Raw genomic sequence first — 24,903 nt, 5'->3', positions numbered from 1 at the left:
GCGGATGGGATGAGTGGGCCGCGGCGTGGGCGAACGAGTCCTAAGGCCACGTTCCGCCCCCCCTTCCCGGTCACATGGACGCGCCTTCCGCAGCCGGGAGTGAGGAGAGGAACGAACCACGAGGAGGAGCGGGGGAGGCGCCGAGGGCAGTAGGTCAGCACCCCGCGGGGCAGGTGGGCGGGACCAACCGCCCCGCGAGCCGGCAAGCCAGCCAGTCCGCGAGCGCGGGGGGCGGGCCAGTGGGCGCGCGCGCCGCGCCCCGCAGCGCCCCCTGAGGGGCGGCGGCGGGAGCTGGTTCCGGCTGCGCGCGCAGCGGTGGTGGCGGCGGCGCGATCGGCCGGGCTCTAACCGTCGTCCGTCCGGTAGCGGCTGGAGCGGCAGCGGCGGCCGGGCACTGTGCGAGGCGACGCCACAGGGCAGCGGCGGCAGCGGGGCCAGTGGCGGCAGCAGGAGACGCAGCGGCGGCCGCAGCAGCAGCAGCAAGACGGACTCGTGGACACGCGCCGTCGCCGCCGCCGCCGCCGGGCCGGGCCGGGTGTCGCGCGCCGAGGCTGGGGGGGAGTCATCGCCGCCGCCGCCACCGCTACCGCCGCCGCCGCCGCCGCCGAGGTGACTGAGGAGAGAGGCGCCTCCTCGCTCCCGCCGCCGCCGGACTTCAATGCCCAGTCCCCAGCTCGCCAGCGTGAGTGCGCTCCTCCCGGGCGGCCCCCGCGCCGGCTCCCGGGGCCTCGGGGAAGGGGAGGGCGGGAGGCGCCGCAGCCATTAGTGCAGGCCTGAGACACGTCCCCGGAAGGAGGCCCGGGCCGGGCCGGGGGCGGGGGGAGCGCGGCCGGGAAGCGTGGAGAACGGGGGTGGGTGAGGAAGGGGGGACGGTGCGTGTGGAAGAATGTGGAGTGTTGAGGGGGGAGAATGTGCGTGCCTGAGGGGGACAGTGTGAGTTGGGGAGAGGCTGGGTGTGCATGAGGGATGAAAGAAGGCGGAGTTGGGGGTGTGTGGATGAGAGAGTTGGGGGCCGTGTCCGGGGGCAGTGTGAGTGCCAGCAGAGTGTAGAGGACAGTGGGGGTGTGGGGGGGCAGTGCGCGTGGGCGAGAGGGGTAAATGGGGGAGAGTGAGGTGGTGGGAGAGGGAGAGCGTTGAGTGTATGGGGCAGAGTGGGGGAGTGTGTGTGGGGGGGAATATGAGTGCAGTGTGAGAGAGGGAGGCTGGGGAGGGGTGAATGGCAGATGAGGGAACGTGGAAAGGGTGTGCCTGCGATTGTCCAGTGTGTGAGCGGGCATCCTGGCAGCTCTCCGTGATCGTGATCGCTGTGTATGGCGATAGTGAACCTTGGGGTCCTCGGTTGGGGAGTTCTTTCCAAGAGCGTCGTGTCCCTGGTTTCTTGGGTTCCATTATGAGGAAACGGTATAGGAGTTTATCCCAGGGGCACTATAGTCCTCTGGCTCTGGGGTTTTTAAAAGAAAGCTCATGCTTTTCGGGGCGAGGGAGGATAAATGTTTTCCCTAGGTTTTATGACTTCGATACAAATTTCTAAATTTATCAGGGACGTGGTGGCCATCCCATCGTCCTCTGGCGCTCTGAGAGCTAACTAGAAGAACCTTGTCTATTGCCCAGGATCCTAGGTTCTTGCCCTTAGAGTGTTCAGAACCATAGACTGTTTTATCAAGTACTGCTAATTTTTCAGGTGAAAGGTATTTTATCGTTAGGTAGATAGAAAAAATTTTTATCAGATACTAACTCTTCTCTACCCTTCTGGAGAAGAACTCTTAAGAAAAAAATAATGTAACATTGATGATGAAGAAGAACCAGAGGCTAGTTTATTATTCTCTGGAGTTTGTCAAGAAGCATAAAAAGCGTGTAGCAGTTCTAAGCATCACTGTAGGCTTGCTTGAATGTTTGGAATCACCAGACTACAACTGCTGCTGAGTTAGAATATGGTAGTTATTTGCTGCTGTGCTCTGTATTACAGAGTAGTTTCAGACAGGAAGTGAATGAAGTTATGCCTTGTTCAGCATGCAAAAGGAAATTAAGGCTAAGAATGACACATTTTTAAGGCTTCAGAATCACTTGCCAGCATGCCGTTGTGTTGAAGATGGTGAGAAGTTGTTTGCCAGTATTCTAATCTTTGACATTTAAAAAATTGTTTCATATTGGGTAGTGAATCAATATTGTTATGGAGTTTTGCCAGATTCCTGTGTTGTGGAATTAGGGGCTCTTGATAAAAAGTACCTTGTTACAGATTTTACACTTTACTGATGAGAAGGTTCTTAGAAGTTGGGAGTCTTTCAGTAGGATAAGCAAAGACGGTGGTCATTTTGGTAGTAGACATAATAGAATTATAGGCCAAAACATCGGTGTGTAATTAGAAGTCCGAAATTATGTTTTTCTTAGTATGTCCTTTTCAATCATTAGCATGCTTTGTGCTTTTAGAAATAGTGAATATTGTTGTTAATATTTAGTGGGAGACTGGATTCATTATTATTCTTTTTTAAATTTTTAAAAAATTTTATTTATTTATTTGACAGAGATGACAAGCAAGCTGAGAAGCAGGCAGAGACTGAGAGGAAAGCAGGCTCCCCGCTGAGCAGAGAGCCTGTTTCGGGGGCTTGATCCCAGGACTCTGGGATTATGACCTGAGCTGAAGGCAGAGGCCCCTGGATTCATTATTATTAAGGGCCTCCTATGCACTGGGCATTTTTATACACTCTCTGTATAATTCTCGCAGTTACTCTAAAGGGGGTAGGGGGTCCTTGTTTGCATTTCTTTCCACATATTGAGTGGTTTCTATTTGCTAGGCACTTGGGATACAGTGATGAGGCCTCAGTGATTTACAGTGATGAGATGAAGAGATACAAGGGCTCAAAGAGTTTAAGTAACTTGTCCTAGGTCATAACATAGTGAGAATTGGAAATGGATTAAAAACCCAGGTCTGTATGACTCCAAAAGTCCTTGATTTTTCCACTCTGCCATTCATTACCACCCTCACAGGAGGTTGTCTCACTTTGAGGTTTCTCAACCACACAGTGACCTAGCAGCTCATACAGATGAGACATGTTGAATTTAATGCAGAAGACTAGATGGCTGGAGGCAAGGGGGTCATTTAGGAGATGCTGACTTGAGGCTCTTTGGGGCCTAAGCTAAGCTTTTATGTGGGTGGAGATTCTGCCTTGAAACTCTTGGGGCCCCAGGGTGTGTGCTTTGAGACATAGCTTTTATGAGGCACCTGGGATATGTCTGGGAGAAGAGAGTCTGATTAAAGAAACCCAGCAGCCTTTTATGTTTTTTATTTTGGGGGAGAGAGAAGAAGAGTGTTATTTATTGGGGTAAGAGTCAACTAGGACTTGTCACTCCTATGTGGAAGTCTTTCTGTTCAGCAGTATGAGATACTTAGGAGATTGTGAAGATCAAGTGAGAAAATATATGTAGAAGCACTTGTTAATTATAAATTGAACTACATATTCAAATTATTATTACCACTAAGACCTTTCTACTAAGGCAAGGGTTTGTTATATTTTGCAACTGGAGAAAGCTAACGTTTAGGACACCTATACAAATGAAAAATTGTTTAGAACTGCTGAACTGGGTTTATTCTGACTCAGAACAGCAAAAGTCAAACCACTCCCTCCATGAGTCAGTCAAGTAATATTTAATTTGAACTAACCAAATTTATAAGCAGAAACCATCTATAACATCATTGAACTTTGGTGGCACTAGGGAAGAGTAAATGTTTGAATGCTTTTGCATATAACTTTTTTAAAAAGTTTGAAAGCCCTATATTTATATCTTCTTGAAAAGACATTTGTGTGAAGCAAGGTAAAATATTTATTTTTCTTAAGATTTAACTCTTACGCTAACATTTTGTCTTTTAAAGGTGGCATTTCTGTATGTAGTAGTTGTAGAATTTTGACGTGTAAAGTTTAAATTTAGTAGAGGTTTACTTAACAGGGTTTGTACTGTTCCTTTTTTTTTTTTTTTGGAATGTGGGATTGGTGACCAGTAGAGTCTAGAAAAAGCATTTACAAATAACATGCAGAAGAGCAATACATAATTTTTAGTTGTTACTCTTGGAAGAGCAAAACCTAAGTTAGAGTGAAATCCAAGTTAGCTTGATTTCTTCAGACGCTGTATAATCGCTGTACTGCTTATAGAAGTTGGAGATCTTTAAAAATTTTGAGCAACTGGAAGTCAAGATCCAAAATTTTAACATGGTAGACTTAGTTATATTTATGAATAGGGCAGTGGTAGAGATCTTGAGATCTTAGGACACCTTGTGAAATCCATCATTATGCTTTAGGTTTCAACATTCCCTTCTTGAGAATCTTATAATCCTTCTTGAGAATCTTATAATGCTGAATCATAAAACATCTTCCTTAAAATTCATAATAATCCTTTGACTAAGTGGCACTTTCACTCGTACAGATAAGGAGATTGATTACAGAATCAATTTGTGAATTCCAGGTTTTGAAATCCAGATTAAAGATATCAGTAAATAGATGGCAGTGGATAAAAAAAAAGTTTTCCCTTGGGGGTTAAGGTACTTAAATCTCTTGCTAAACTTTATTTTTGAGTTAACTTGTTACTCTATAGGAATTATCTTAAGACACGAGTTGAGTATATAGAAACTGATAATTTGCTAAATTTATAAAGTGAGAGTCTCTGATGTTGCACTTCATATAATTTTGTACCTTGGGTTTGTTAGTGAACAGTGGATACCAGCAATTAAAATTTTTTTGGGAAGTGGTGATTTGAGTCTGTTAATCTGGAATGTTAGAAGAGACTTTCATCCATTTTCATCTTTAGGGATATTATATGTGTAGAGGTGTCTGGTAGCTTTTTCTTTTGTTTTATTTTATTTTTGTTTTATTGATTGAACCACATTTTCTAGTTCCTTTGGCCACTGTCTTGGGACTTGCAGCCCTATAGAATTGCTTGGTGTAGAGCTCAAGTAGATATTATATGGTATTTTTTTTTTTTTTTTTTCTTCTTGGAGTTGTAGAGGTCTAGGCTAAACCAGAAACTGTCACTATTCTAGCACCTCTAAGAAAGAAGCTTCACAGCACTGCAGGCTCTGTCCACTTTCACAGTTACCCTGTGGAGTTACCAGAACCCAGGTGAGAAAATGACCCTTTGGCACTGCCTGTGTTAACGTTTCCCCCGAACTAGCTCTTCAATCAGCATAGACTGACAGGGTACAAAATCTTTCCTGAAGAAATGACTATGAGGAATAGACATATTATACCAATAGTTTTTATATGATTTGAATACAATTTTTTTTTTAAAAAATTAGAGAGTGTGTGTGCACGAGTGGAGGAAGGAGCAAAAGGAGAGGGAGAAGCAGACTCCTGGCTGAGCAGAGAGCCTGATGCAGAGCTCAGTCCCAGGACCCCAGGATCATGACCTGAGCCTAAGGCAGACACCTAACTGACTGAGCCACCCAGGCACCCCAGTACAAATGTTTTTTGTATGCCTGCACTGATTTCTTAGCCATAGGTTCTGTGACACAGCATCCATTCCATTGTAAGTGGCCTAGAAACTAAATCTCATCATTTGAATATATATTTACATTGCACAACATTGCCTTTTTAAACTCTAGAGAATTTTAAGCTCTTCTGTGACCCTTTCTTTGCTAGTTGAGCCTGTTTTGAAAAAATATTTTGACGATTAGAATGGTCTTTACCTTTAGAGATATTTAATTCCTTTCATAGTATTTTTGGGTTGAAATTTCATTCTTCTCAGGAAATGTTAGTTCTTTTGGCATAAAATGCACACATGATATATTTGCTTTAGCAGATCAGATAAATTGCTTTGTGTTTTTATTTCTGCAGTGGTAAAAAATGTTGGCTCTTAACTAATGTATCGTTTGACAGGAATTCAAATTCACAATCAGTCTGCTTTCTTGTAGTTGTCTTAGTTTTAGTTGCGATTTGAGCATAACTTTTTTTTTTTTTTGGCAGTCTTTTATAGGAGACATTCACTAGATTGTATCACCACAGTATCTGTAAATTGGATCTATCTACATATGTTGATATTTATTGTTTTTAGTAGCAAAACAAATTAATGTGTTTTCTACTTTCCATTATTGGTGAAAGTCTATCATGAGGGAACAGAGTGACTGGTTAGTGCAGAAGGATATGAGTCATCAGCAGGATTTGTCAGCAAATTGAGAAGGATGTGATGGAGAAACAATAGATTCTAAGTGACATTACTCTTCATTCCACATGTGTGGTTACAAACAAGTTTCCTTTTGGTGAGGTTTAAATTATTCCAGTAACAGTCTTTCTAGATGAGAAGCACTTAAAATTTAAGTCATAGACTATGTCCTGAATTGTTTTTCTAGTGAAATGAGATCTTCATTTGGAGGTTAGCAGCAAGTAGAATTTAGTTAAATTCGCATGTGTTTGCTAGAAAACAAATTCACCTATGAGGTAGGAGTTAGTAAGTTGAGAGTCTATTTTTGTGCAGCTTGTTAATTATGGAGCTGCTCAGTTGATCAGAAGATGCCCACCAAGGTGGCGTATTTGTTTTCTATCGTTAAGCAAAGAATTGCTCCCTGATTACTGTTCATACTTTTAAATTCCTAAGAGTTTTTATTGCATTTGAATTGGTTTGAAATTCTCAGCATGGTCAAGGCCTCCTAGAGTTATCTAACCAAAGACTCCTTTCCTTTCTCTATAAAAGTTCTACCTCTCCTCGTAGGTCCTAATTAATCCTACTCCGTTCTACTCATATTTTTTGTCTTCAAAGTATATAGCATTATTATGAAATTTTAATGTCCTTCATTAAATATTTTTCACCCACATGGATTCTTTTAGTATCTTGATCCTGGATAGTGTTTGCATGGCATGTTCAAAGAGCTCCACAAATGCTAGCTGTAAGATTGGATGTGCTGCATTTTAGTATCATTCAGAGGTGACATATTGTCCTCCATCTCACTAAGCATTTGGAGGAAGAGTACAAGAAAGATTAAATTTTGCATTCTTTAAGTGGGAAGAGAATAAAGGCGAATTCATGTTGAACTAAGCTGGTGAGCAAAGAGTAATTATCTCTTGACTTGGCATTATAGAGGTATTTCACCATTTCTACCATTTTAACTTCACTTTTGTGGGTTTTTTTTTGTTTGTTTGTTTGTTTTAAATTAACATATAATGTATTATTTGCCCAAGGGGTACAGGTATGTGAATCATCAGGCTTACACTCTTCACAGCACTCACCATAGGACATACCTTTCCCAGTGTGTTTTAATGTAAAACAACTGCTTTCACTGTATGTGTTTTAAAGACTGTGAATGTTGTGTTTTATCAAAATAAATCGGACAGTTAGTGGGTAGACAGTATATATTTTAAAAGGCCACTAGCAGCTCCAAATAGAATGATTTGTGTTCTTGACTTGTATTATACTTAGTACATAGAGAGATGGCTGTGAAGTGCAATGTGATTTATAAAAAGTTTAGGAGAGGAAGTGAAGTGTAACTTAACCCGTTTTAGGGGAAACTTGGACCAAAATGCCCTAACAGCAAAAAAATTTCTGGGGCTCAAACAAAGAATTTATGCTGACAAGATGTAATTTAGAATGTTTTTATTCTGTATCCTGTACATAGAGAGCTTCCTTCCCTCCTTGGTGGTGGTGAATATTTGAACAGGACCTTTAAATAATGCTCAATACACTTGACAAATTGGGGAAATGAAAGAGTTAAGCTGACCTATAAACTGCTCAGCTCCAAAACATGTATTTTAAATAATGCTAACAATAGCCTGGAAGTTCTTACTTTGCATGCTGCTCCTGTGCTGTAGGTTATTTTGAAAGGTGATTCAAATAACCTTTTCCCAAGTATCTATTTTGCAACCTCAGGGAACTCACAGCTGTTATAGTCATTCTAACTGTCCTGATATAGCTCAGAAAATATTTCAAAGTGGTGTTGACAGGTTGAATCCAGGTGTCCTTTTGGATTTCTTTCCTTTTTTTTTTTTTTTTTTTTTTTTTAAAGATTTTATTTATTTATTTCACAGAGAGAGAGAGAGAGAGACAGTGAGAGAGGGAATACAAGCAGGGGAAGCGGGAGATGGAGAAGCTGACTTACTGGCCAGCAGGGAGCCCGAAGTGGGACTGGATCCCAAGATGCTGGGATCACAACCTGAGTGGGAGGCAGACGTTTAACGACTGAGCCACCGAGGCACCCTTTTCTTTCTTTTCTATTCTTTTCTTTCTTTTTTTCTGGATTTTCACTACTGAATTTGCTTTTTTACAATTGAATTTCAGAATCTCAAAAACATTTCTTTATTAATGCAATAATTGACTTAGTGGTTCTGGGTTAATGTATATATAGTGATGTTGGAAACTAAATTAAAATGATTAAGACTTAAATTGTTCTCTGGGAAAATTACTTAGCCTTTTGAGGTTAAAAGAAGGATGGAAGAAAGGAAGAAAACAAATATTAGAATTTAATTATATGGGAATGCTGCTGAATATGAGATAGTTTTTATCATGTAAAGGAGGTTACCACAGTTATTTAGGAAAATAATGTGCTTAAACTTTATAATAAAGAGGCTTGGGAATCTTAAAGTGCACATAAAGTAAAATCTTTAAGCATAAAGCCCATGAAGAGAGATAGCCATGATGTCTTTGCCTGGAAATGAAAAGAGTGAATGAATAGAATCAATTTAATACAGCTAAATGTTTAGCTTAATATTTTAAAAATTCACTTGAACTCAATAAGATTAATGCCCAATATTAGAATTGTGCTGGTAGGATTTTTAATGTTATTACTGGTATTCGAATAATTTTTTTAGAAAAAGTGATAATTGGCCATAGTCCTGTTACCTTCTTTTTAATTTTATTTATGGAAGGGAAATTTTATTTATAAGACTTTTGGTCAAGAAATTCAACTGGAGAAATGCTGATCTTTAGAGAAACGTACAGAATTGAAAATAAATATTTTCGAGTGTGGCATGAAAATATTTAATGCAATTTTTGTCTTACAGTTATTTGTAGAGGTAGGAATTACTAGAAAATGACAAGTACTTCTAATCACTAGGGTACACTCGAATTTGAAAACCACTCCCTTTTCATTTGAGTAGGAACTGGGCCCACAGGACTTATAACGGTCACTGTTCTCAGAAGCAGGTGCAATTGTTGGTTAATTGTTTTCCTTTCCTTTCTGAGTGGCAGGCCATGTATATTATGCTGGTTCTGAAATGTCACAGTATTTTCCCACAATCAAGGTCATAATTTCTTTTTATATAAGTGATTATTGGTTTCTGTACTGGAACTTGATTCTCAAGTTCCCTCCTTAAATGAGGAAGTAGAAAAGTGGGAATAACCAAGAGAGTAACTATGAAACTTTTTTTTTTTTAAGCAGTAAAGAAGCTATTTTTACCTTGTTCACAGATATTTTGGACTCGAATTTGTGTAGAATTTAATGATACCTCTATCCTTATCAGCTACCTGGAACTGTATAGTAGGGGAGGGGAATTAACATTAATTTAAATTGTCTAATAAATTCAAGGAGCCAGATGTATACAGTTTTAGTTTGATAAGTGGAACTACAGGGATGAACAAAAAGAGAGTAGAACTATTATTTCCACAGAACTCTGATAATTTGGGAGTAAGTTATGAAAGATGAGTAGCTTTCATTTTGAGACCAGTTAACTAGAAGATTAATTAGCAAAGTTAAGATCATTTTAATAAGTCTTTAAGATACATTTTTTCCTCAAATGGTCAGAATGCAGTAGATAAGTAGTACTTTACAGATAAAATTCCCTTATACAGATAAATTCCCTATTTTTCTTCCTTGATAGTTGTGAGGATTTTATTCATCTGTTGTTTGAATAATTTCTGAATATTAAGTTAGGGTTCTTAGAATTACTCAGGGCCTTTAGTCTTTTCATAGACCCCATATCCAGTTTGTGGACAAATTTACCTTAAAGTCTATCTTTTTTTTTTTTTTTTTTTTAATTTGACAGAGAGAGGGGGAAGAGAGGGTTGTTCATAGAACACTCCAAGCATGGCCCCACCTCATAACCTTTGCAACAGCTAATCCCTTTGCCTAGAATGCTCCTTCAAATATCTGTTTGGCTCACACCCCCAGGTCTTGGATAAAATGTCACTTTTTTTCAGTGAGGCCTTTCCTGATAGCCTTATTTAAAATTAGAAGCCCTCTCCTTTCTGGCACTGCAGTTTCCCCTCCTTTGCATTTTTCTCCATAACAGTGTTATATTTTATCTTTTTCTGCCTACCGAGAATTTTCATTTACTGCTCTTATTGCACTTTAAAGAGTACTAGGATGCATAGTACGTGTCTAATAAATAACTTGAATTATTAATAAATTCTTAATTAGCCAAATTGTAAGGAAGATGTTTTAACTCTTCATGAGAGTGAATTCTTTACTCTTGATAGGTTATTCATACTTATTTAAGAGAAGTGCAGGTTTCTTTGTTGAAGTGAGGTGAATTTGTTTTAGGAAAAACTTGGTGCAAGGTTTTAGCTGTATATGCAGTATAATGCTTTCATGTTGCCTGTTTCTACAAACCAAGCTGACTCAAATTTGCATGACTTCCTGTAGAATTTCTGGTAAGAAAAATAACAGTAAATGTATGCTTACTTGTTTTTCCAGACCTTTGCTTTGAAATTTTTTTCTTAGATCTAGACTTCTGTATTTATATTATAATGTACTGTTTTAATTTGGTGAATCCTGGCATAACCCATCAAATTAGAGGGTTTATTTTATCATTTACTTTAACTCGGAAATAGAGAATTTCTCAGTGGAAAACTTGATGTGAGTGGATTGACAGAATTTTTAAAAGGATGCTTAATAAGTTTGTGTTGCCCTCAAATTCTCTGTATTTATAGTTGAACTTAGAATTACAGTTGCCAAAGAAGAACTTGAATTTTACTCAGTAATTTAATATCTTTAACAAAGAAGAAAACTGTCTGGAATTGTGTAGGAACAGGCCTGCCTGGGACTAAGAGTGACTAGCTCTCTCAAGGCTCTTTATAATTCTGTGGTTATAGCACTTTTGAGAACATGGTTAAATTGTAAATCGTTGTAGGGTTCTTTATCACCCTGGAATAAAAAGAAAAAGGTAATACATGTCCATGGGAAAAGTAAAATATTTCAGAAGCGATGCATAATGATAAAGTAAATCATGCTTCTGGCCTCCACCTCTGGTCCCCTTGACCCTGACAACCAGTTACCTCTTTGTAACTTTCCAGATAGTTGATGGGTATGAAAGCTATACATTACTCACAAATATTTCTCTATATACTGTTCATACCATCATGTGCTCTTTGCAGTTATTAGAGTCTCTTAGCCATCTTTCCATATTTCTTACAGATCTGTTTGATTCTTTTTAACCTCAGCAGAATGTTCCATTTTAAGAATCATGATTAAATGATGGTATTATATTATTTCATGCATTTGATTCTCATTTCATTTAGATGTTAGCACTAGAGTATTGGCATAGGATATTTAAATTCTGACATACCTCTCTTCAAAGTTTAAAGTAGTCTCTGTTGTGTTATTGACTTAGTCTTACTGGTAGTACATTGTCTTAGCTTAGTTGGTCTCTTGCTCACTTGCTCTTCCAGCTTCCCCTTTCTTCATCTTTTTCCTCTTTCTCCTTCCTTCTTAATTTAAATGTATTTCTCTGTCATAAACCATTCCTTCTAATCCTGCAGTGAAGTTATCTTCTTTAGTTAAAAATGCAACTATTGTATAGGAAATGGTAATGTCCCAGATTCAACATTTTAAAAGTTAGGTTCTATAAAAGATAAAATTACTTAATGTCAGAGAGATGGGTTTAGAAGAAAATTTTCCTATAAGATGTGTAGATGCTGAGTTTATGCTAAACTATAGGGCTTTGTAATTTTTAGTACCTTCCAGCTGTGGTGGGTTATGTTTTTTTTTTTACAGACCTCTTTGTATTCTTATGTCTCTTACGCGATTAACTTTAGTTTATGTGAATAGACAGGTGCAAGAGCATTTAACTGTTGATGTGTAGTTGAACTCTTGGGGCTGGGAGATGGAACAGAAGCTTGTTTTTATCATACATCTTTTAACATTAATAGGACATACTGTTTGATTTGGTGCTTTGCTGGGGATTTTGTTATTTTTGTTAAGAATTGAAAAATTGTTAATTTTTTTAAGAATTGAATTTTGTTAAGAATTGAAAATCTAATAATGAATTATCCTTATCCTTGGAAGTGGTACTTCCAAAAGGAATAAGATGGGATAAAACTTGCTCTGTTTGCTAAGTGGACAAACACTGGAGACTAGGTAGAAAACTTAATGCTAGAGCTGTAACCTTTCAAAACTGGCCATCACTACAAAGCGGGTCTTTTAGTGCCTTTATTCAGCTGACACACATATTAGCTGCGATAACATCATTAAACCAAAGGGATTCAAACAGGTTAAAATTTCCTTGTGTTTTGCTTTTCACTGCATGCAAACCATTGTTCTTTGAGTGGTTACTTTAATAATCTTTTCTCCCCTTATTTAAGGTCACAGAGTTGCAGTTCAACATCCAAGCATATATTTGAAGAAAAGTTAGAGTTACATGAAAAAGATTATGACCTGAAAAATATGTGGATACCTCCATAGTCAAAATTGAAGGAAAAATTAATTGAGTTAGGAGACCTGGGTTCCTGTCTTTGATCTGCTACTAATTAGTGATGTGGTCTTAGTTAAGTCATTTTAACCTCTCTTGCTCCCAAACATCATTTTGTTTTTCTTTTTTTTCTTTCTTTCTTTCTTTCTTTTTTTTTTTTTTAAAGGTCAGAGTCATTGTTCTAAGTTTCTCCTAGCTTTAAAATTCCTTGACTGTACAAGGAGTACTCTATCAAATGTGTAATCTAAGGTTCCTGTTTTGGGGTTACAGTTTGGAAAGTGGTGGTATATATTTTTATTTTTGTTAGTTTGAGTATTAGAAGTTTCATGATTTTACTGTAGTGTATAATTTCTGCTGAGGTATTGAATTTCCTAGAATGCCGCTTTGAATTTCTAATTTCTTGCATATCTTTCGTATTTTAGGAACATTTGAGTTTTGTGCTTGTGTCCATGATAATATTGTTACAAGTATGTAACTTTAAAAATACAGTGTCATAAGAATATCATAAAAAGACTTGTGGATAGAATAGGCTTGAAAGTTTGTAGGCCTTGGTTTTTTCTTACAATTTCCTTTTTTTTTTTTTTTAAAGATTATTTATTTATTTGACAGAGATCACAAGTAGGCAGAGAGGCAGGCAGAGAGAGGCGGAGGTGTGGGGGGGAGCAGGCTCCCTGCTGAGCAGAGAGCCTGATGATGCAGGGCTTGATCCCAGAACCCTGAGATCATGACCTGAGCCGAAGGCAGAGGCTTTAACCTGCTGAGCCACCCAGGCACCCCTTTTCCTAAAATTCTTAATTGTATTTTCGTTTCTTCCTGAAATGGTTCTATGGTACTTACCTTTCATGTCTTTTTCTATCTGGTCACAGTCATCTTCTCAGAGACTACTAAATAAGCATTTATTGGTGGGTTAGAGAAGACACAAGGGAAAGAACTTGGACGTTGTCCCTATTTCCAGAGCTATCTGTTTATTTATGTATGAAGATTTATTTATTTATGTAATCTCTACACCCAACATGGGGCTCAAACTCATGACCAGAAGATCAAGAGTTGCTTGCTGTACCAACTGAGCCAGCCGGGTGCCCTCAGAGCAACTTATGATTTTGTTGATACTCTGACTGAGCTAACTATAAAGATTACTGTGTTTCAGTACAGCAGGCCCAAAATAATATAAAAATTCTGCCACTTTTCTTTCTCACCTTGTTTTTGGTATGGGGAGGAGAATGCTGTGTTGAATCGATGACCTTTAGGTGCTTTTGTACTCTTGAGATAGTGATGTGATGTGATAAATAGTAAAAAGGTAAACTGGACTAGAAGTGCCTGGGTGGCTCAGTCAGTTGAGTGTCCAATGCTAGATTTCTGCTCAGGTCGTGATCTCAGGGTAGGGTCGTGAGATAGATCCCTACATCAGGCTGTGTGTTGGGCTTCAAGCTTTCTTGAGATTGTTTGACTCTATCTTTCAGGAAAAAAAAAAAAAAAGGTAAACTGGACTAGAAATGAGAGGATGGGATTTATGCATTAGTTGAGGCAGTAGGCATTACTGTACATTGGAATAAAAAACCTTTGATTAACAGAAGATATTCACCTTAGAAAAGTCACTTCTCTTTCTTCATTCCTTGTAGGTAGTAACAACTACTTAGTTGTAAGGAAAATAAATTTTTTCAAAAGCACTTTATGGACTGGTGTTATAATTGGGGGGCCAGTGCATATCCTTTGGATAGAAAGAATTAAACCCTCAAAGTGGAATTTTGGTAAATACCTTTTATCCATTTACAGATGTATCTTTTCTTTTTCTTAAGATTTTATTTATTTACTTGACAGCACAAGCAGGGGGAGCAGCAGAGTGAGAGGGAGAAGCAGGCTCCCCGATGAGCAGGGAGCCCGACATGGGGCTCAATCCCAGGACCTGGGATCATGACCTGAGTCAGAGGCAGACAGTTAACCACAGAGCCACCCAGGTGCCCCTACAGATAGATGTATGTTATTTTAAGCAAAGTGTCTGTGTAAAGGACTGAACCATCAAAGCAGAACAATGCAATCATTGTGAGCTTTATGAAGAGTCTATGGAAGGAAGCTTTCTTTAAGGATCTTTTAATAACTTTTTTTTTTTAATTTAACTTTTTTTTTAGAAGATTTTATTTATGTATTTGACAGGGAGACAGAGAGGGAACACAAGTGGCCGGGGTGGGGGGGAGTGGGAGAGGGAGAAACAGGCTTCCTGCTGAGCATGCAGCCCAGTGCAAGGCTTGATCCCAGCACACTGTGATCATGACCCAAGCCTAAGGCAGATACTTAACAACTGAGCCACCCAGGCAACCCCAATAACTCTTTTAAATGAGCTTGAAAGAGGTGCCTGGGTGGCTTAGTGGGTTAAAGCCTCTGCCTTTGGCTCTGGTCGTGGTCTCAGGGTTCTGGGATTGAGCCTCACTTTGTGCTCTCTGCTCGGTGGGGAGCCTGCTTCCCCCTCTCTCTCTGCCTGCCTCTCTGCCTACTTGTGATCTCTGTCAAGTAAATAAATAAAAATCTTAAAAAAAAATAAATGAACTTGAAAATAAGGTCACTTAAAAATGACTTGAGTTACAAATATTCTTACTAATACAGAAATTTTGTTGAACCCTCTTTTGAAAAAGAAAGACATACTTTTGAATTTCTGACTTTTAAAATTCTTGGTATACATTTTTATCGTTGTCTTTGTAGATGACAGTAATTAAGAATTGGTGGCATTTCAGATGTCTTTGGATTCATAGAGAACGTATTCTTGACTTTGAATATGTTTACTCTGCTGTCAGTCTCCAGTTCATTTTACTTATGCTTTTCTCCTCTAGGTTTTTCGTTGGGATATACGTTGCACATTTATGGCGATTCTGAGCGTGAGGGCAGACTTCTGCCAGGCTCAGCACAGCGTTTTCGCTGACAAGTGAGCTTGGGGGTTCTATGTGCCATAATTAACCTTGCCTTGAAGACTCTGGACACCAAGACTGGCCTCAGAAATAGTTGGCTTTTTTTTTTTTTTTAATTACAAGCATATTTCTTTTAATGACTCCAGTAAAATTAAGCATCAAGTAAACAAAAGTGGAAAGCAACCTACACTTTTAACTTGTCTCACTAGTGCCTAAATGTAGTAAAGGCTACTTAAGTTTTGTATGTAGTTGGATGTTTTTGGAGTCCGAAGGTATCCATCTGCAGACATTGAGGCCCAAGTTGAATTTGGATTCAAGTGGATTCTAAATACTTCTGCTTACCTTGAAGAGAGAAGCTTCTTAAAGAATAAACAAGTTGAATAGAGCAAACACTGATCGATAGTAGGCATTTTAGTGGTCTTTTTTAATGTTTTCTGCTGTGAAACATTTCAAGATTTATTGATTTTTTTTTTGTCATTTTCCCCATCACACCCATACACGCACGCTCACACTTTTTATTTGCCATAATGAACCGTCCAGCCCCTGTGGAGATCTCCTATGAGAATATGCGTTTTCTGATAACTCACAACCCTACCAATGCTACCCTCAACAAATTCACAGAGGTAAGACTGCAGTTTGGTCTACTTTTTGGGTTGACTGATCGGTACAGTTATAAATGAACAGCATTTTGAAGGAATCTCTTAACCCAAGGCTGTTTATTTCTTTGTTTGGAATATGGATCATCCTCCTACCAATCTTTGTTCGAATTGGGTTGAATTAGCTATAACAGGTTTTTAAAAGAACATTTATGGAATTTGGGGAGACTTTAGAAATTATCTAGTTGTTTTTCAATATCCTTTCTACATAGCAGTTCATCATATTTTTAATAAAAATAATTAACATTTATTGAACACTTAGTATGTATCCAACGTTACAATAAGCAGTTTTGTGCATTATATCATTTACTACTCCAAATAGCCCTATGAGGTATAGGTACGTTACTGTCTTCATCCTCTAGATGAGGAAACAGTTTCAGAGCAATATGGTAATTTAGTAATTTACCTCAAGGTATACAGCCTACGGTAGAACTGTCTCTGACTCAGAAACCCATGTCTGCCTCAAATATTCTAGCCTCTTTTTATGAAAACGTACTCCAGAATTACTTAGCAATAGTAACCATCATATACAAGGATTAGAACCTTACAGGGAGGAAAGGTATTTTAGATAACATTTTTATGTCAGATCCTTCATTTTCTCTGCTATATTTATGGATTAGTCTTAGAGAGCTGAATGAACTCCTAGCGATCCTAAATCCACCCCTCTCATGTTACAGATGGCACAGTAGTTCAGAAGAGATTTTGACTTGCTTAAGGACACAAATATTTACTATAAAAATTTCTGTTACAACCTTTCAGTGAATGGCCACTGTGGAGTTCATTTTAGTAGGATTTTATCTGTATTTTGAAATGTTTTAAAATTACTGACTCCATGTAATACTAACAACTTTTCCTGTGTCTGTTTTAGAAGGCCTTTCTGTGAGAATTAAATTCCTTTAGCAATTAAAATAACTTTACTCTTTAGACAACAAAATGATAGATGGACACTTCTTATAGGATAGCATTGTTCCTGCTCATTTATACTTAATTCCCAGAGCTTCTTAACTTTGTGTACACAGTGTACAAGTTGATTCCAGGCCTGTGTGCCCTTAGGTTGTTCAGTCACCTTTAAGCCTAGTTGAATTATGTGATACTATTTTCAGCCTATGGATTCCTTGGCCATAGACTCCAGAAGTGGCAGAGGCCACTGTCCTTTAACTATAAAAAGATGTTAGTGGCCCACTGAAGATAGGTGGTCACTGGATGAGGCATGCAGTAGGAAAATTTTTAAAGGAACAATTTTTTTTTTTTTTAAGATTATTTATTTATTTATTTGACACAGAGAGAGAGATCACAAGTAGGCAGAGAGGCAGGCAGAGGGGGAGGGGAAAGCAGGCTCCCTGCTGAGCAGAGAGCCCAGTGTGATCCTGACCTGAGCTGAAGGTGGAGGCTTAACCCACTGAGCCCCCAAGCGTCCCAAGGAGCAAGGCTTCTGGCTGTGATGGTATATTTGTAGGCTTCGTAATATGATACCACTTTTAAATCTTAATTTCAAAATTACCTCTGTTTCTTCATTTTATTAATTTTTTAAAAGATTTTGTTTTTAAATTAAAAAAAATTTTTTTGGGAAGATTTTGTTTATTTATTTGACACAGGGAGAGAGGGAATACAAGCAGGGGTAATGGGAGAGGGAGAGGCAGGTTTCCCACTGAGCAGGGAGCCCAATGCAGGGTCAATCCCAGGCCCCTGAGATCATGACCTGAGCCAAAGGCAGACACTTAATAACTGAGCCTCCCAGGCGCCCCTAAAGATCTTATTTTTAAGTAACCTCTGTACCCACTGTGGGGCTTGAACTTACAACCTCAAGATCAAGAGTTGCATGTTCTACTGACTGAGACAGCCAGGTGCCCTACTTTTGTTTCTTTAAATAGCAGATTTTTACTGTGTAAAAATCAGAAGATACACATAAACAAAAGATAGTTTGAAAATTCTTAACTCGTAATACCTGGCTCTGGATGTTTCTCTCTGCATATATGTGTATATTTATTTATAGACACATAATAGGAACACACACACGCATGCACTTTATATATATATATATTTTTTATATATATATATATATATATATATAATTTATTTATTTGACATAGAGAGCGATCACAAGTAGGCAGAGAGGCAGGCAGAGAGAGAGGGGAAGCAGGCTCCCCATTGAGCAGAGAGCCTAATGAGGGTCTTCGTCTCAGGGCCCCGAGATCACAACCTGAGACAGGCGCCCCAGGATCACACTATGTTTTAAAAAATCTTCCCCCATCCTTTTTAGTATTATTTTTATAGCTGTCACAGTATTCTGTATGAATGTGCCATATTCTGTTACCCTGTTTTTGGACTATTCATCTTTCCATCTTTTTACCATTCCAAACAGCCCATGTTGAACACACTGGTACCAAAATCTTTGGGTGTATCTTTACTTTGTTAGTATAAATTCTCAGAAGTAGAATTTCTAGGTCAAAGTGTATTGTGCTTTTATAGTTTTTGTGACGTTACCAAATTGTCCCTTTATAAAGGTGATTGTGTTGATGCTTCCAGTAAGAGCCTGAGTGTTCATTCTATATGTTGCCACAATGAGAATGATTTTTATCTTTGTCTAAAAATGATGTCTCATTGCTTCAGTTTATTTTTAAAGCTTTGGTTGCGATTCTAAAAGTATGATCCCTTGTATTTGTCTTCTTTAAAGGAACTTAAGAAGTATGGAGTGACAACTTTGGTTCGAGTTTGTGATGCTACATACGATAAGGCTCCAGTTGAAAAAGAAGGAATCCACGTTCTAGTGAGTGTGTAGTGTTTTCATCTTTCACTACAAACAAGTAGTACCTTTTAAACTTAACTATTTTTAAAACTGGGCCCTCAGTAGTATGCTTTTTAAGCTTATAGGAGATACAGTGTTGAAAACAGTCTTTAAAAGGTTTTGAATTGGCAGTTTTGTTCATTTGTGCCCTTAAAGACTATGTATGTGGAGTATTTTCAACAAATCAAAAGCAAAATTGAGTGTACACTTATTTTAAGAAAATGGAAATTTGCATTTTGTTTTTTCTAGGATATTACTGCAATATTTAGCTTTTGTATCTAGGCTACTGATTTGAATCTAACTGAAAGTAATTTCCATCAGAAATTTTTAAGTCACATGGAAATACAGTTGGCTCTTGAATGTGAGGTTAGGGGCCCGACCAATAGCATTATATAGCAAAATACATTAACATGTATTTTGTATGTTACATGTATTATGTGCTATATTAGCATTATATAGCAAAATACATTAACATGTATTTTGTATGTTACATGTATTATGTGCTATATTCTTACGATAAAGTTAGCTAGAGAGAAGAAAATTTTATTAAGAGAAAATACATTTATAGTACTATACTGTGTTTATTAGAAAAAAATCTGCCTGTAAATGGACCCACACAGTTCAAACCTGTGTTGTTTGAGGACCAGCTGTATTCTTTCTGACTTTGCAAGCACTAATTCGTTACTTACTGTTTTGTGGATAAACCGAAAGGGGACAGAAAAGCCTGGAGAAGAGGTTAAGATGGGAGAGGGCATCTTGCTTCTGACACTTTGTGGTAGGTTTCTAAGAAGGTTTTCTGTGATTAGGTTTCTTTTATTTTCAGTTTGAACATGAAGCGATTGGAATTATTTTAAATTCCTCCTTAGTCTCTAAGTACACTATTTCTTTTATTGGAAACAGGAGCCTCAGATTAGGTAAAATTTTGTACCTTCTTGCCTATAAATAGTTGTCTGAAGCTCAAGAGCATGTAATGAAATGACCTTGTAATCTTAGGTGTTTTAGTAGGGTTCTTTGATTTAATTGTGGGAAGACAGTATTGTAGGAAGAGAATAAGAGAATTAGAGAGTTTTAAAGTAGTTGGTTAGGAAGAAAGTAATAAAGAAGATAGTGGTAGGAGGTTCTTTTCTTTTTTTTTTTTTGAAAGGTCTGTAGTCTTTATGCATTGGTCAGTAGTTGGGAAGGCAGTTCATGCAAAGAAAATAAATGTCCTGTTGGTAAGGCAGTTGTCTTATATCTGATCCATAAAGTTTCCTCACCTCCATTTGGTGAAACACAAAAACTAAATAGCTAAGCATTATGTTTTTAAAAAATGTATTTTAATAGAATGCCATTGTAATAATTTGCTTGTATTCCCAATTCTAAAGGACTTTAAGGTGCCCTGGCTGGAAGTCATTGGGGATATGTATAAACATGTATAAAATGTAATCCTGTGTTTAAAGATATAAAAACAAAATTTTAACTTCTGAAACTAGGTTGACTATGAGTTCTTTTTCCTATATTGTGAGTATGTTCTCCACTGGGCAGATGAGAAATCAGTTTGTTTTGACAGATGGCATGGATGAGAAAATGAACTGTGGGTTGACTATAGTTTGTTTGAATCAGTAATGTTGGTAAACACTTCTTTGAAGTAGAAGTGAACTAAACGTAACTAGAGAACTTGAACTAGGATGTTGAAGGTAATGGCGAGTCTGGGATTTATTCTATGCCTTTAAATTGACACTTTGGTTTAAATAGCTGTGATCAGATAAAATTAAAAATCTATGAGAGACTATGGACTCTGAAAAACAATCTGAGGGGTTTGAAGTGGCGGGGGGGTGGGAGGTTGGGATACCAGGTGGTGGGTATTATAGAGGGCACAGCTTGCATGGAGCACTGGGTGTGGTGAAAAAATAATGAATACTGTTTTTCTGAAAATAAATAAATTGGAAAAAAAAATTAAAAATCTAACATTTAGAATTAAGCTTGGAATTTCTTTCCTTTTTCCAGAGTTTTTTTTTTTTTTTTTTTAAGATTTTATTTATTTATTTGACAGACAGAGATCACAAGTAGGCAGAGAGGCAGGCAGAGAGAGTGGAAGCAGACTCCCTGCTGAGCAGAGAGCCCTAGGCAGGGCTCAATCCCAGGACCACAGGATCATGACTTGAGCAGAAGACAGAGGTTTTAACCCACTGAGCCACTCAGGTGCCCCCTTTTTCCAGAGATTTTAAGTGGATTGTTAATCTACTTTTGCTAGGTGAAGAAAGTTTGGAATATTTTGTGGTTTTATTTATTTATTTATTTTAGAGAAAGAGAGTGTGAGTTGGGGGAGGGACAGAGGGAGAGAAAGAATCTCAGGCAGACTCCATTCTGAAACCAAGTCAGATGCTCAACTGACTGAGCCACCAGGTGCCCCTGGAATACTTTATAAGAGGATATCCTCCAAATTAGACCTTTAAAATCTTTTAACTAATGTTCTTGCAAATCAGAGGCATATTGGGAAAGACTAATGGCGATTTCAGTTATGTCAGTTTGAAGTTCAGACAATTCTAAATAATTATTTTAATGATTTTTTGATAGAAACTGCTTAATATGAACAAGTGAAGCATATTTCACATTATTGTTACTTAACTGGGTGCATTTTAGGTAATATTAGAGGAAATAAGCTCATATTCTAAGGTACTTGCTTACTGGTTTTACTGCTATTTACAGTTAAACTTAGTGACATTTATAATGATAACACTGACAGCCCTTTAATTATGGGATGTAGTTGACAAATCAAACATAATGTGTTGTCACGGCTAATGGGCTACATGAAGTGTTCTAGCGGTGCCCGTAATGAGTGCAGAATCAATTTAGTGCTTTGTCACTTTTTTTTTTTCTTTTTCTTTCTCTAGCATCTTAAAGTATCCTTATCCAGCCTCATTAGAGTAATCTTATGTTTTAAAAAAAATTCCCAGTGTTTTTGCATATCTGTTCTTGAAGCTGGATGGGAGTAGGGGAATGCAAAATGTTAATTCCCTTCCCTTCTTTCCTTAAAGCTGATTTATGTTGGTTTCTTGGGCCTTTTTTCTAGGTAGAAAGGATGATAAACCCTGCCTAGATGCTCATGGGGTTGGTCTTAATTAAAAAACAACCCAAGGGGTGTCTGGCTGGCTCAGTCAGTGGAGCATGCAACTCTTAATCTTGGAGTCGTGAGTTTCAGCCCCACCTTGGGGGTAGAGGTGACTTAAAAACACACACATAAACAAATTGATGAATGTAAAAAGAAAAAGGGATACTTGGAAAAAAGGTCTCCATTTGCTCAGGAGCCTATCCTGTGGCACTGTGCTTGTTAAATGGGATATGTATAATTTAGGCAGAGCTTCAAAGATATTTAGTACTTGGCTATTTATTTATTTATTTATTTTTAAAGATTTTATTTGTTAGAGAGTGTGCATAAGTATGGGGAGGGGCAGAGGGAGAGGGAGAAGTAGACTCTTTGCCAAGCAGGAAGCCAGATACATAGGCCTCTAGGATCATGATCCAAGTCAAAAGCAGATGCTTAACTGACTGAGCCGCCCAGGTGCCTCCCCACCCCATTTTTAAAATATATAAGCACAAAGATGGCAGTATATTTCTGTTATGATATGCTAACTACTGGAGATTTCTTATGAAAGAGCCTTTCTCTAAAGAAAAGGCATCAGAGCTTAGAGCTCTTCGGGGATAATCCTCAAAATATTTGTAGAGATCAATGAGATACTACTTGGTATACTTCTTTGCCAGAGTGGACTTTTAAATTATATTGACAGGTGTTGTATTCTCTCATACTTTGCCTAGGCCTTAATAACAGTCTCCATTATGTCTAATTATTGCTTTATTCAAATAAAAATATTTGAAGAACACTAGTTTTTTTTAACCACTCTGATAAGAGATTTCTATAAGATAAAATTAGATGCTTACAGTGCTGACATGTCATCTAGAAGGTTAAGTTACTTGGCACACAACAATTTTGATCTTAGAAAAAACTTCAATAGTGATCAGAATTGTGTTATTAAGAATAGGTATGTATTGGGGCACCTGGGTGACTCAGTTGATTGTCTGCCTTCAGCTGAGGTCATGATCTCAGGGTCCTGGGATCAAGCCCTGTGTTGGGCTCCCTGTTCAGCAGGAGTCTGCTTCTCCCTCTGCCCTTCCCCCTTCTTGTATACTCTCTCTCTCTCTCTCAAATAAATAAATAAAATCTTTTAAAAAAATGGAATAAGTATGTGGGGGCAACTGGATGGCTCATTCGGTTGGGTCCAACTCTTGATTTCGGCTCAGGTCATGATCTCAGGGTTATGAGATTGAGCCCGGTGTTGGGCTCTATGCTGTGCAGGGAGCCTGCTTAAGATTCTCTCCCCCACCCCCTGCACCCACATCCCCTTAAAAAAACAAAACCAGGTGTATAAAGTATAGTTAGTTCAGTTTGATCCACCCGTTTCTGTGCAGCTGTTCTGCATTAGATACTATGCTGCAGAAAATAACAGTGTAATATTAAAGATCTTTTCTTTCCAGGATTGGCCGTTTGATGATGGAGCGCCACCCCCTAATCAGATAGTAGATGATTGGCTAAACCTGTTAAAAACCAAATTTCGTGAAGAGCCAGGTTGCTGTGTTGCAGTGCATTGTGTTGCAGGATTGGGAAGGTAAGCTCTTACCTTTGTCTCAGAGTTCATTATCAAAAATTTCACTTTGGTAGAAGTTTTGTATTTATTACACCAAATACTAAATTACCTGAAGGAAAAGGAAATGAGAGCAGAAGCTGGTTTAATGGTTTCTTTTTTTTTTTTTAAGATTTTATTTATTTGACAGAGATCACAAGTAGAGAGAGGTAGGCAGAGAGTGGGGTGGGGAGAGGCAGGCTCCCTGCTGAGCAGAGAGCCCAATGCGGGGCTCGATCCCAGGGCCCTGGGATCATGACCTGAGCTGAAGGCAGAGGCTTTAACCCACTGAGCCACCCAGGCGCCCCTGGTTTAATGGTTTCTTAAGGCAGCTTTTTGTGTTTCGTGGGTTGTCTGCTTCTGACTTAGTGGATGATGGCTCAGAGATTGTTTTGAAACTGATTTAATGTAATTATCTTAAATTTGAACTAAAAATTGGTCTTAATTCAGTATGAGTTTTTTTCCTCATTATTTCACATTCTAAAAGGCTTTGAAAATGGGTCTTTGAAATGGGCAACAAAATGGAAATAATTTTAGATTCCGAAGAATCTATATGTGGTTAATTTTGGATTGAGATGAATGGGAAGTTAATAGGTGCAGAGCAGATGGCTGAACTTTAAACTTCTGAAAGGAGATGTACGAAGAACGAAAATTAACTTTGATTTTAAAACCTTTTTCCTTGAGCATTGCATGGAATGGTGTTGCAACATTCTCATCAACAGCAGATTAAATGCCAATTTATCATGTGCACTTTGACTCAGAACATTAGTGCAGGCTGCTCTTGCCTCAAGGTGGTGGTGACTCAGATTATTAGTCCTGCTCAGCCCTTTGTTTGCCCTTTTCCTTTTTTTGCAGTTTAGTGTGGTACAGTTTCTTCTTCAGGGTCAGAAGTTCCAGTCCTTATTCTGAAGGGTGAAGGTAGTGTTCTAACTTGACTTGGGCAGTTTTATAACTGGTAGCTATCCTACAGGTAGCCCAGAGTTGGTACCATGTAGTGGACATTTTGAAACATCATTTCCCTTGCTAGATTTTTGTCTGTGTGTGTATTACTATTATTTTATTGTTAAGGAATCTGCTTCTGTGACTGTCCTGAAACCCAGACTGGGTGTTAACAGTGATGAGTCCTGGAGGTAACTACACTTTACCTGGACTTTATGGTTATAAACCACTGTCTTCTCTCTCTACCTCACCTGTAAACCCAGACTCATGAGGCTTCAATCCCTGCCTTCCTGTTCCTGAAAGATGCCAGATCCAACTATGTTGGAGACTTTTTCAGAGAAGACAGCTTTGTCTTCCCAGAAGACAAAC

The 24,903-nt window shown here is 38.4% G+C and overlaps 1 protein-coding gene across 1 annotated transcript in view; it reads left to right on the top strand.

Moving 5' to 3' along the window:
- The first annotated feature begins 563 nt into the window (after positions 1-563).
- The window catches only part of PTP4A2 (protein tyrosine phosphatase 4A2), a 28,947-nt gene continuing 4,607 nt past the window's right edge, over positions 564-24,903 (top strand). The window contains exons 1-4 of the mRNA XM_044237666.1: positions 564-682; positions 15,422-16,119; positions 18,827-18,919; positions 23,450-23,580. Of these exons, the coding sequence (XP_044093601.1) occupies positions 16,024-16,119; positions 18,827-18,919; positions 23,450-23,580 (320 nt within the window). The 5' untranslated portion in view covers positions 564-682; positions 15,422-16,023. The remainder of the gene's footprint in view (positions 683-15,421; positions 16,120-18,826; positions 18,920-23,449; positions 23,581-24,903) is intronic.

The sequence above is a fragment of the Neovison vison genome, chromosome 2 (assembly GCF_020171115.1).
Source record: "Neovison vison isolate M4711 chromosome 2, ASM_NN_V1, whole genome shotgun sequence".
Lineage (NCBI taxonomy): Eukaryota > Metazoa > Chordata > Mammalia > Carnivora > Mustelidae > Neogale > Neogale vison.
The sequence above is the reverse complement of the archived record's forward strand: the minus strand, read 5'-3'. Positions and strand labels throughout refer to the sequence as shown.